At 34.7% G+C, this 13724-nt stretch overlaps 1 protein-coding gene across 1 annotated transcript in view; it reads left to right on the top strand.

Moving 5' to 3' along the window:
- The window catches only part of RIF1 (replication timing regulatory factor 1), a 65180-nt gene that overhangs the window by 35832 nt on the left and 15624 nt on the right, over positions 1-13724 (top strand). The window contains exons 23-34 of the mRNA XM_060152929.1: positions 115-317; positions 876-975; positions 2104-2223; positions 3633-3784; positions 4164-4244; positions 4326-4380; positions 4753-7983; positions 10098-10244; positions 10538-10615; positions 10705-10820; positions 11342-11495; positions 13320-13428. Coding sequence (XP_060008912.1) covers positions 115-317; positions 876-975; positions 2104-2223; positions 3633-3784; positions 4164-4244; positions 4326-4380; positions 4753-7983; positions 10098-10244; positions 10538-10615; positions 10705-10820; positions 11342-11495; positions 13320-13428 — 4546 coding nt within the window. The remainder of the gene's footprint in view (positions 1-114; positions 318-875; positions 976-2103; positions 2224-3632; positions 3785-4163; positions 4245-4325; positions 4381-4752; positions 7984-10097; positions 10245-10537; positions 10616-10704; positions 10821-11341; positions 11496-13319; positions 13429-13724) is intronic.

Genomic DNA, 13724 nt, shown 5'->3' with positions numbered 1-13724 from the left:
TGAAATAACAGCATGTTCTGTGAGTTTAATTTAGTATGCTTTGTGCTTTTATTTTTTCTGTTTGAAAAGTAACATTTCTAAGTGTTATCCTAATGAACTTTTTCTTTTTCCTAGTTAGAAAAGCTACTAGGAGAAATTATTGCTTGTCTACACGTCAGCTACACTGGGACTTATGACAGTGAACTTCTTGAACAGATCTCGCCATTATTATGCATAGTATTTTCACACAAGAATAAACAGATTAGAAAACAAAGTGCTCAGTTCTGGAATGCCACATTTGCTAAAGTGACGATGTTGATTTATCCTGAGGAGTTAAAGTATGCTAACAACAAAACTCTTTTATACAGTTACTCTGTTCTGATTATGTATTGACATTTTGGTTTTAACATAAAATTTCCTTATGAGGAATCATTGCAGAGGATTTCTTAGTTGAAATATTATTATTTGGAGTACATGGTGATGATTAAAATTATCTGACCCTTTGCTTTGGTCCTTAGAGTAACCTTAGTTTTAGGAACATAAAAAGCAATTTCAGATTATCCTTAACAAAAGAAATTTCCAGCAAAAGGCAGGAAATTGATGGCTGTTAAATCTAAGTGACATGTACTTAATGTAACAGTCTACTTTTGCTCAAAATTTTATGATTAAAATTTGGAAAATTGGAAAACTTTTTAAAGAATAAAATTCAGAAACTGAAGAGTTTAGTGAAAAATTCAAATATTGTCTGTAATTTCTCCCAGTTTTATGTATGTGGAGTAAAAAAGTCTTTAAGTTGGCTGTATTTTGCCACTTTAAAATTATAATTAAAGTGTTCTTGTTAATGTGTCATCAGTACTGCTTACTTAAGGCATATATATTTATGTATTTTTTTGAAGACCAATACTAAAACAAGCCAAACAAAAATCTCTGCTTCTGTTGCCTGGTTTGGAAAATGTTGAAATTATTGAGGAATCCAGTGGACCATATTCAGATACAGTAAGTTGTGTGTTGGGGGGGGAGGGCGTTGTTTACTTTTGCATGATGTTTGAGTAGTTCTTTTATTGCGTTTCAGTGTTTTTTAAAAAGGACAAAAGCTTAGAATGTTTTACTGAAGTGATAAACAAGTAAAACCTGAACAGAAGTGTTCCGTAACAGTTTTCCATGAAGTTACTTGTGTGGCCTAGAAAACTTATGAATTAAGGGCAGTCAATTTCACCATGGAGTCTCATTTAAATAATCTCTGGTTCTTGTTCATTAATGATCTTTTTTATTTAACTATGGCACCTCGTATATTGTTTTGCAAAGGTTGGAATTATTGAAATATATGATTAAATGTTGCTTTATATAAACTGGGAATACTAGTTACTAATCCCTATGTAAGCAAGAGCTACACTTCATTTTCTCATTTCTTTGCATTGAATCTCATTCATTCTGCCAGAGAAACACATCCTTGATATCACATTATCCATTTGGAGCAAGGTTACTTTGGCTAATAGTACTTGATTACGGTCTAAAGATGAAGGAGTAAAGATAGAAGCACTATATATATACTCATCAGGTAGAACACCCTTAGGCAATTTTTTCCTATTCAACAACAAATGGAGTCTCACTATTTTTTGTTTAGAACCTTAAGAGAAATGCTGTTACTTAGTTTTGGTTTTTGGGTAAAATAAAAATCTTATCAGATAATTATCTAGACTTGTTTAGACTCCTTCAGTGTAATTTGGCCTGAAAAAGCCATATATTCTGTTGGGAGGGACCTGATAGTATTTTCTGTCATGTATGTTTTATTGTTTAAAGTTTTATGGCTTTGGTTTTTCTTTTAAAACAATTTCCAGTAATAAGAGGGGTATTTGAGTTCAATAATTCGATTCATTTTTATAGTGTTTATTTGATATGTCTTATTTTCAGGATGCAAAACAACTATTGCTATATAAGTTGGAGACAACAAATCTTTGCTGTTACTGCATTAGACAGTGGCTTTCTTTGACATGATCTTAGTAGATACGAATAGTCAAAAGAAATTTGAAATGAGTATTGATTAGACTATAATTATCAAAATGTGAAAAGGATAAATAAAAAACATTTGCACATAATGAAATTGTTTTACTTTTACAAAAACAGACAGAAAATTCACAGTTAAATATGAAGATAAGTGGCATGGAAAGAACCTCAAGTGGAAAAAGAGATTCTTTTTTGGCACAAAAGAAGGATACAAAAGACAATATGAAACCACCAGCTAAAGTATGTTTTTCAAAGTGTATTTAATAGAACTTTTAAAATTAAAGTATGTGGTAGCTTGCAAATATACAACTTCTGATTGGAGGAAAAACCTGTTAAACACTAAATAAAAGATGAGATTGTAGGGAAATAGTAAGGTGTGGCCTGGGAAGACTATTAAGATGGCATGGTAACCTAGAAGCCTTGGGAGATGATTACTTCTTAGTAAAGTTAAGTCTGCATAACACTGAGCATTTGTTTAGTATATTTACTCGAGGCAGCAGCCCCCTTGAGGTGGAATGAAACTAAATAAGATTAACTGTAACATAGGTAGCATGAAAGGAGAATGTTTTAGAACTTCTGTTATTGAGTAGGAAGAGAATGTATCCGCAAGACATCTGTTGTAAGCTCATATATAAAACTAAATATCTAGTAGCTAGTGGCCAATTAACCAATTTTCAGATAATAATTCTTCTTCCAGGACCTCCAGTAAAGGGGTGTTCTGGAATTTTGAGACCATGGCCCTGGCAAAATGAAAGAAATACGTTATTTTTAAAGAATAACTTTGACACAGTCTTGTAGCAATTGAAAAGTAGAATGAAAACAACTGTGCTGAAAATTTGTAAAAATGACATTATGGTACCAATATTATTGGTATGTAGGACATATTATTTTGGCACCTTTTACTTAATTTGAGTAGTTTGTGCTTCAACTTGAAACTGCAGATATACTTTCCTCCTGCCAAAACACTTGATTTCTGTGTGTTGGCCTGAAAAACATTTGCCCATGCTTTTTTGGTAAGCACACATTTGCCTACATTTTTTTTGTTTAAAGGAAATGGAGATCCATTGTTTGTTTTTTTAAATAAATTTATATATTTTATTTATTTATTTTTGGCTGCATTGGGTCTTCACTGCTGCACGCTGGCTTTCTCTAGTTGCAGCGAGCGGGGGCTACTCTTTGTTGTGGTGCGTGGCCTTCTCGTTGCGGAGCACAGGCTCTAGGCGCATGGGCTTCAGTAGTTGTGGCATGTGGGCTCAGTAGTTGTGGCTCGCGGGCTCCAGAGCACAGGCCTCAGTAGTTGTGGTGCACAGGCTTAGTTGCTCCGCGGCATGTGGAATCTTCCTGGACCAGGGCTCAAACATGTGTCCCCTGCATTGGCAGGTGGATTCTTAACCACTGTGCCACCAGGGAAGTCCTTGCCTACTTTTTAAAGAGGTATAATTTTTATTTTCTGAGTATTTAGTGGAGGCAGAATGAAAGTTAAGGACATGGTACTAATTGTTGTTAACCAGGAATATTGTATGAGTTTGAACTTCAAACTTCCTAGTCATTATCAAAAACCTTTATCAGAGTGCCTGAAGAGAGATTGATTGAAGTATTGGAAAATAATTTGGAAACTCAAAATGCGCATTAACGTTTTCAATTTGCAGTTGAAACTAGAGTCTTCGACTCCAAAAGCAAAGAGTGAAATGCCTTTGGAAGAAGAAAAGTCTACTGACTTTGTGTTTATACCTCCAGAAGGAAAAGAAACAAAGGAAAGGATACTAACTGAACACCAGAAAGAAGTACTCAAAGCAAAGAGGTTTGTAGTACTTTTATCTTGAATAGAGTATTCCATATTTACATTTAGATTTCATGCGGCAAACCATAATTTTGAGTTTATAACTAAGATACTGTGTATTCTGTGCTGCTATATTTTAAGTGTCCAAAAGATTGTGCATAACTGTATTTCATAATGTATAAGGCTGCCTTGAAATGCGCTAAATGTTTCTAAACAATTCCTTTATTGAGGGATGGGAGGAAAAGGTAGGGGAGATGGTTTCATGGAAAATCTGGAAAATAAGCATTTAAACCTTGATTTTATATTATTCTTAAAATGTAACTAGATGTAGAATTGTAAGTTTAATTTCTAGTTGTAGGAATATCAGATATTGAAGTTGCTTATAAAAAATCCTTTTCAGGTGTGATATTCCTGCCATGTATAATAATCTGGATGTTTCACAAGATACTTTATTTTCTCAGTATGGTCAGGAAGAGTCTATGTAAGTATGGAAGTTGTTGAAGTAACTGGTTTTCTAATTTTTAATTAACAGTATTCTAATTTATGCAGTTATTTATTTCAGGGAAATTCCTACTTTAACTGAAAAATCCAAGGAAGATTCCAAGATGATATTTAAGGTATATTTGGTATTTCATATTTTGGGGTTTTTAGAATCACCCTTCCATTATTATGGAGTCTCTTATATTAATGTTAAGATTTATTGTATAATCTCTTAACTTTCCTTAGCAGACTTTAGCAGAATTATAGTCATTATATGTGTGGGTCTGCATCTGTGTGTGAGTGCATGTGTGTTTAAATGTATTTGGCTTTATTGAATACTTACAATTGGAAACATAAATTAATGGGCATCTACCATCACCTTTGGAAAATTTGCAAAATATTGAAAGTCACATTGCCCTTTGAATTACTAAAGCTTTACACAAAAATTTCCCCAGAAAGTCAGACTTGTTTGCTGGTTAATCTATATGTATATGTACATTTCTGTGCAGGAGGAACAAAAGGAGAGTGACATTGTCATTCCTCAACATGTCATGGAAAACTGTGGTATGGATGAACACCTTGAAAAGGCTTCCCTTTCGAATAATGAGTGTGGTTCTATTGAGGAAACCAATCCAGAAATACTGAGCAGTAATGATGCCAGAAAAAAGGCTTTAATTGTATCAAAGAAGACACCAACTGAATGTGCATCTAGTACAGAAAATACATTTGGTGTCAGCAGTAGCTCGGTTTCTAATGCCACTATTTCTGGAACTCCTCCCCCACAGCCTACAAGTCGAAGGCAATCCTTTATTACTTTGGAGAAGTTTGATGGCTCAGAAAATAGACCCTTTAGTCCATCCCCCTTGAATAATATGTCATCAGCTGTTATAGTGAAAAATAACCAGGAAGGCACGGCTAAAACAGATAATCCACCAAAAGCAAAGAAAAGAGAAGTGGCTCTTTCAAAATCTGACTCTGCAAAAACAGTGCATGGGATTAAGAGATCAGTCCGAAGGTCGAGTAAGCCTGAACCAATAGGGAATAAAAAGTCTAAGCCCTTGATGAGATCTGATCAGGAGAAAAGTACTCGGGAATCTGTTGATGGCATGGTAGCCTTAGAAAATAACCCACCTGGTTTGCTTAATCAAACAGAATGTGCATTAGATAATCAGGTTCATCTCGCTGAGTCTTCAGTGGAGTATGAGGATACGATGCTTAAACCAACAATAGAAAATACTATACTATTAGAAAACAGTACTGTAGAGGAGAAAACCTTAGAAATTAATTTGGAATCCAAAGAAAACACACCCCCAGCCATAATAACAACAGATCAAACAGTAAATGAAGATAGTCATGTTCAGATAACTCCAAATCATAAAACCCTTAGACGATCTTTAAGGCGACGTTCAGAAACAGCAGAGCCAACCACTGATAGCCAAGATAAAGAAAATAATCAAAAAAGGGAAAGACGTAAGGAAGAAGAAAAGACTCTGCAGAGGAGTCCATTGCATGTAAAAGATGATGTTTTACCTAAGCAAAAATTGATTTCTGAACAAACTGTACAGGAAAATTTAATTGAGAAAGGAAATAATTTACCTGAGAAGACTTTTGGGGAAACCAGCGCTAATGCTGAAATCGATGAAAATAGAAGAAAGCCAGATCTTGAGACTACTAAATCTGAGGGAGATGGTGCCCAGGACATTGCAGATAAATCCTCTGAGAAAACAGTAAGGGGACGAACACGGTATCAAACAAGAAGAGCATCCCAGGGTTTACTTTCCAGCATTGAAAACTCAGAATCTGATAGTTCTGAGGCAAAAGAAGAAGGTTCTAAAAAGAAAAGATCTGGAAAATGGAAAAACAAAAGCAGTGACAGTGTTGACATTGAAGATCAAGAAGAGAAAATGGTAAAACAGGAATGTATAAAGGTTGAAAGTCAGACACATGATTATAAAGGGAATTCTGAAGTAGACAAAGATACAAAATCTCAGATCTGTGAAAAAGAAGAAAGTAATACTGTAACTCTTCAAGATTCTACAATATCTTCAGAATTATTACAAGTTTCTGGTGATGTATCAAATACCTCCGAGGGAAAAAGTAAAACTGACAAATGTGCAGAACCTTCCTTTTCAAATCCTTCTGTACCAGAATCAAATCTAAGGACTAGAAATGCCAATAAAAGATTGCATAAGCGAGATTCTCTAGAAAATAGTGTGGGTGAATCCTCAAAAACAGAAACATCAGACATTTCTTTGCTTTCTGAGAAAACTCTTCAAACACTTGAATGCCAACACAAGAGAAGTAAGAGGGTGAGGAGATCTAAAGGTTGTGATTGCTGTGGAGAAAAATCACAACCTCAGGAAAAGTCATTCATTGGGTTAAAGAATACAGAGAATTATGATGTAAAAGTCAGCGAAACAAAAAAGACAGATGTGCAGACACCTGTAACTATATCAGAAACTTCTAAAGCTGATCTGTATTCAGAAGTAAAACTTTTAGATGAGCATCATAGTGTGAATTTTCATTTGGATCTCAAGGAGGAGAATGATACTATTAATGATTCATTAATTATATCTGAAACTGAGTTGAAAGAAAATACTATTCAAGACTTTCTTCCTTCGGAAATGGTAAATTTTAAAGAAGAAACTTGTGATAGGGATTCTGAGGTAGCAATATCTCTTGAAAGCCAGGAGCCATCTAATAAAAAATGTAAAACTATTGACCCATGTTTGGGTGACTTCAAAGATATTTCACTGGAATGTTTAACTTTGGAGACCAAAGAAAAAAAGCCAGAGGCTATCCCCAAAAAGGAATTGAGTATTATAGAGAACCTTGTTAATGTTGAAGCAAATGCAGAATTGAATCCAGGAGAAGTAGATGCTATGGAATTGAATGCAGAAAATGATAAATCTGAAGCTAGCTTCTCTAAACAAAAGAGTGTCAAAACTGATATTTCAGAGGAAGAGGTAACAGAGAAAAACAGTCAAAGTACGGATGCACCTGAAGAACTCAGTGCTGATGAAGCAATAACTGTGGAATTTAATTCAGGTATTGGTCGTTCTGATAATACCACACCTGTAAAAGTGAGTGCTCAGTTAGAGATTTCTGAACAAATAGCAGTTGGGGAACTAGACAGAGGAAGTGATGAATCTGATCCAGGCTCATCTGGAGAAATGAATGCTGAAATGGAAAATTGTGAAGAAACAGTGATTGGTGAGGTGACTACTGAAACTGACTGTGTCAATGAAACAGAGGATGAGGACTTAACTACCAAAGCCTCTAAGCCTATAGAAGCTGAAACAAAGAGATTGAATGTAGAAATCGATAGTTTTGTTCCCAACACACTTGAAATGAGCACTGAAGAAGGAAAGGTTGACTCTAATAAAACTGAAACAAATATTGAACCTAATAAATTTGAGGAAACAAAATTAGGTGACAGTCAGATGGTAGCGGGAAATGATGGAATTTTACCAGAAGTTCACCATATTTCAGAGAAAGTGGAGGAGACACCACAACCTCTGACAGCTGAAACAGCTGTTTCTGAACTGGTATCAGAAGACAATAATACATCTCCTCAAAAATTAAAGGATGTTGATCCTTTACTCATGTCAGCAAATGACAGTCCTAGTGGCATGCAGACACGCTGTGTCTGGTCTCCTTTGGCTTCTCCATCCACCAGCATTTTAAAGAGAGGACTAAAAAGACCCCAAGAAGATGAAAGCTCATCACCTGTTCACAAGGTAGGGGGATTGAGGCTGAATATTAATGAGTCCATGTTTAATTGGAATATTTTGGCCATATGATGATACCTGGTGAATGACAGAATATTAGGTTTATATGACCATTCATTTTGAACATTTACCATGGTGGCTAGGGAAAAGGGCAGGTAGAAGGAAAGGTTGAGAAAGGAGACTGAAGCCCTTTAAATTTATTTATTTATTTATTTTTTTAATTTATTGCTTGCTTGCTGCGTTGGGTCTTTGTTGCTTCCCACGGGCTATGTCTTGTTGTGGCGAGCGGGGGCTACTCTTGGTTGCAGTGCGTGGGCTTCTCACTCTGGTGGCTTCTCTTGTGTGGAGCACGGGCTCTAGGCCTAGCGGGCTTCAGTAGTTGTGGCACGTGGGCTCAGTAGTTGTGGCTTGCAGGCTCTATAGAGTGCAGGCTCAGTAGTTGTGACGCACGGGCTTAGTTGCTCCGCGGTATGTGGGATCTTCCTGGACCAGGGCTCGAACCCCTGTCTGCTGCGTTGGCAGGCGGATTCTTAACCACTGCACCACCAGGGAACCCTGAAGCCCTTTAGATATTCCTTTATTTCAGGGCACTAAGCTACAGATCTTCATACAACCATCACCATTGTTCACTTTTTGAAAACTTTAGATAATCTCTCATGGTGATTTTTTTTTTCTGCTCTTCATATCATAATATATGAGGAAACACTTAGAAACTGATAAAGTAGCTTTAGTTGGCACTTACTATATACTAGGACATTATGCTGTTTCACATTTAAGTATTTATATAAACTTATTTTCACACCTTGTTTAATTAAAAAGAAGAAAAAAATCTTTTTAGGCTGTGCCTTCATTAATTTCTGGATATGATTTCATTTGTAATTATTTTGTTTATGTCCCCATTTTCTTCACTAAAGTTTATCTACTTTGGTTTGTAAACATATGGATTACCTATGTATCTGTTTTAACCCCTGGCCCTGTGACTTGCACATAATTTGTTGAATAAATACAATTTAAAAAGGAAAAGTTGCATGTGCTTACATAACTTGTCCTCTCTATCAAAGTAGATGTTTTGAAAAAGTACAATGTAGGCATTCCTTAACTTAATTTTGAAACTGAACCTACCGTTTACTGTAGAATACATGTGTTTATGTATACAAATGTGTATATATAAATATAATTATACTGGCACTTAATTTTGCCTTTAGTCAGCACATTTTGAAGACTTCCTCAAGATATACTGAAAATTCTCATATTAAGAATTCAGAGATTAGTTCTTGGGAAGACTTAACACCACTTGAGGTTTTTTCAATTTGGTCTTGGTTTGCTTTTGTTTTGAGGCTCTTACTATTATTATTTTTTAAGTTTAAATAGGCCATAAGGTAAAATGCATTTGATTTCTTCAGTATGCTTTAGATTGTTAATATCAGTTAACTAGTCATGTTTTGTTTCATAGTAGCTCATTTAATTTTTATTTAGGCAACAGTACAACATACAGTAGTTTTCTGTAGCAGATATGTACAAAATCTGCCCAGTCTTTTGGGAATCAAGACCAGGAGGCATTTATATACATATTTAATGGTTTAAGTGCTCTGTTGTGTGCTTAGATAGCTGAATGAGTGAATAAAGGGTTTAGAAGAGGCCAAAATGATTTCAAGCTGGGCTAAGAAAGACAAAAAAAGCCACCCAATTGCTGACTCTTGTACCTTCAAAGAGTTAAGAACTGAGCTTAGTAAGATATACCAGAGGCCAGTTAGTACTGTCTCTGCCTCTTTACGTTGTTCTTTACAGTCCATAGTAAGCCTGTAAGGTTAATAGAATTTGATTATACAATTTTAACTGTCACATGCAATTTCATTAAGTTTCTGCTGTTATCCTTCTTTCACTCTCCTTGTTGCTGTATTATGCAGTTTAGACTATAGATAATTGGAATGACCCTTGGTCTTGAGTAATATCTGTGAAAGCAGTCACCAGGAAGAACTACAACAATGTGCAGTTGGCTTCTAGTGAAATAAATTAAGCTTCACATTCTGTTTTTGGCTAACCTTATAATGAGAATTTACAGTGTTTTTTTTTTTTTTTTAACTTTTAATTTTGTTAAATAAAAACATGACCTATGTTTTCAGGTTCGCCGTGTCTCCTTTGCAGATCCTATATACCAGGCAGGATTGGCAGATGACATTGATAGGCGATGCTCTATTGTTAGGTGCCATTCTTCAAATAGTTCTCCCGTAGTAAAAAGTGTTAAAACTTCACCTACTGTGCAATCTAAGGTAAGCTGTAGCAGACAGAATTGTGTTGGGTAATTTGTCTTAAAATTAACTATTTAAGACACAAAACATATTTGGTTTGGTTTATTGTTCTTTTGTCTGCTTACTTGGTAAGCAGACAAGAGGTGGTAAGAGGCAATGATGATCCAGCAAGTCATTGATCCAGTAATACTGTTACATTTTACATTTTCTGAAAATTTTAAGACATTACTGCAGGCTTAAGTTGTGAAAATAAAGTTGTAAAATTTACAGTTATCTAGGGTTCTGAGTTTTTTTTTCTCCTTTCTTCTATCTAGCATAATACTACTTCAGCCAAAGGATTTCTGTCCCCAGGATCACGTAGCCCTAAATTTAAGAGCTCAAAGAAGTGTTTAGTAAGAAGTGCTTTAGTTTTCATGCAACTTTATATTTTCATGTTCAGTCAGGTGACCTCTATTTAACAGCTTTTGAAATTTATTCTAAGATTGCAGAAATGGCTAAGGAATCTGTGCCATGCCCAACAGAAAGTGTTTACCCTGCTTTGGTGAACTGTGTAGCACCAGTTGACATCATTTTACCTCAGATTACGTCCAACATGTGGTAAGTGGTTATTTAGGCTTCTGGCTTATACCTAGAGATGCCACTTACTTAAGAGGGATATTTAAATGATCAAGGTTCTCATGTTTAGAATTGATTTATATGTACTTTCACACACTTTGTTTTAGAAATAAATGAAAATGCAGCTGGGAAGATGGGTGAGATATGGCAATAATAGAAGCATTGATCATAATACAGTAATGGCTAAGATAATTGTGTGCGTAATATTTGCCAGGTTTTGCATACATTATCTTATTTAATCCTAATATAAATACTATAAGGAGTATAATTAGTTCCACTTTATAAGATGTTTGTCAAGGTTAGTCTTGCTTAAGCCAGGTATACACATCAGATTCAAATTTTAAAGTAAATGCACGTATGCCTGTCCTCAGAGTGGGCTAGGTGGGTCTATATAAATTCAGTTATGATTGAGCTTAAATCAGGAAATTCAATTGGGTAGGCCCTTACAAACAGAATAAATATAAAACTATATGACATTTTTCCTGTTTCTGTCATCTCTTTAGGGCAAGAGGACTGGGACAACTCATTAGAGCCAAGAATATAAAAACAATTGGTGATTTGAGTACTCTTACAGCATCTGAAATAAAAACTCTTCCTATCCGTTCTCCAAAAGTGTCTAATGTAAAAAAGGCTCTCAGAGTATATCATGAGCAGCAGGTAAAAACTTAGATGTTAGTCATAACATCACGTATAAATAAATGATCGAGCAATACAGTTACAGAAGTTTGCATTTAAACTATTCTTGCTTAAAAAGCTCATTTTATATGATGCCTTATCTTCCCTTCCCCTGCAGTTAAGAGTAACTTAAAAGATTCATTTATAATTCCATAGATTGCTCATTTTGTACTGTTATTGTGTATAATACCTCTTTATTCTTTGAATTCTATTTTCCTACCCTCCTATCTCTTTTATTTCCACCAAATAGGTGATTGGTTTCATGGCTACCATTTCGAAAACCTAGATGTTCAAATCTAAACATTTACAAAAATCTTGCGTATTTGTAGTTAACAGTATTTTGATTTTGATATCCAACACAATTGTGGCCAATTTTTTTTACTTGTTCTTCCTATCAACTTTTAACACAAACATTTTAGGTCATGGACATTTCTCAAGATTCTTATGAAAGCCAAGATGCTTTTGCCATATAAAAATGTATCAATATATGGAAAATTTTGTGTATCATTTCAGAAGAATTCACAGACTCTCCTGAAACCCATTTAGAAACCCTTTATGTATTCATTGATACTATGCAAAACTGTGAATATATGAAAAATAGGGTTTGTTAAGGGTGAAAGCTGGTGTTCTATTAGAATTTCTAGGACTGGAGTTTGCAGACTACTGAAGACTTCTGCTGTATTCGTGAAAGTCCTTGATTTACTATTAATTTTACTTGATCTTTAAAAACATATTAACCAGTGGGGAAAAAAAGAACTATTAGTAATTTTCAGTCTGATAGCTGAAGCATTTCATCTGCTTTATTGAGATCCAGCCACATACCATAAAATTCACCCACCCAAAACACACAATTAAGTGGTTTTTTAGTATATTCACAAAGTTACACAACCGTCACCAAGACCTAAATTTAGAACATTTGTTATTACCCTGGAAAAAAAAACCCTGTACTCATTAGCAGTCACTCTGCATTTTTACCCCCAAGGCAACCACTAATCTTTGTCTCTAGTTTTGCCTATTGTGGACATTCCATAAAAGTGGAGTCATATAACCTGTAGTCTTTTGTGAATGACTTCTTTAACTGAGCATAATGTTTTCAAGGTTCACAGGTATTAGTACTTCATTCCTTTTTATGGTTAAATAATATCCCATTCTATGGCTATACAACATTTTGGTTATCCATTCATCACTTGATGAACACTTGGGTTGTTTACACACTTTCTTTCCTATTATGAATATGCTATTAGGTACATTCATATACAAGTTTTTGTGTGGACATAACATTCTTTATTTCTCTTGGGTATATGTGTAGGAATCTAATTGCTCGGTCATATGGTAACTCTAACGTTCTGAAATTAGTATTTTCTCAATCAACAATCAGTAAGCCCTGGGAATACCTTTGAAAATAGTGTTCTTAAATTTTAAAGAAAGAAGTCCATATATTATTTAAGCTTGGAAATCTTTGCCTTAGATTTGCTTTTCCCCTGTTCCTGAACCTGGGGAATATAGTGTAGTTTTTCATGGCTACCATTTGCAATAATTCTTGACAAGTCCTGTAGGAAATATTATAAACCCCATAACCACACCACCTCTTTGAAAAAACAGTGCTATGTAATGCTATTTTTGTGTGTTGTAGAACATGGGTTCTTAGCAGTATTAGCTAAGCTTATCATGTAATAGGCTGTGAAACATAGTATGTCAGATTGTTTTCCAGCATTAGTGGTCCTGTTACTATTAGTCCTGTTAAAAATTACTTTCAATTTGTCGCTTTTGTGTGTTTTTTTTACTGGTCTGAATGTATAAATCAAGGTGAAGTCTCGTGGACTAGAAGAGATTCCAGTTTTTGATATTTCCGAAAAAACAGTAAATGTAATGGAAAATAAATCTATTTCTCCTGATGAAGAAAGACTTGCCTCAGGTATATTTTAGCAAAGTGGGACAATTTTATAAGATTAGCTGACTTTCTTGAAGAAATATTTTGTTATTGTGCTTTTAGTTTTAATTTGACCATGCCCTGTGAATTAGACAAGTATTTTTTTGTGTAATAGTTGCCAAGTGTGTGAAAAAATAACTGATACGACTTCAAGTATGTCTAGTTGCTTTTTCTCTAATTGTCAACTTGTGCTCTATCAAGGCCTCAAATGAGGATATAAACTATAAACATTGCATTCCAGTTACGTTGTTCATAAAAATGAAGTAGTCATGATTTCTGTA

Source organism: Lagenorhynchus albirostris, chromosome 6, assembly GCF_949774975.1.
Source record: "Lagenorhynchus albirostris chromosome 6, mLagAlb1.1, whole genome shotgun sequence".
NCBI lineage: Eukaryota > Metazoa > Chordata > Mammalia > Artiodactyla > Delphinidae > Lagenorhynchus > Lagenorhynchus albirostris.
This window is presented reverse-complemented; position numbering and strand designations above follow the sequence as displayed.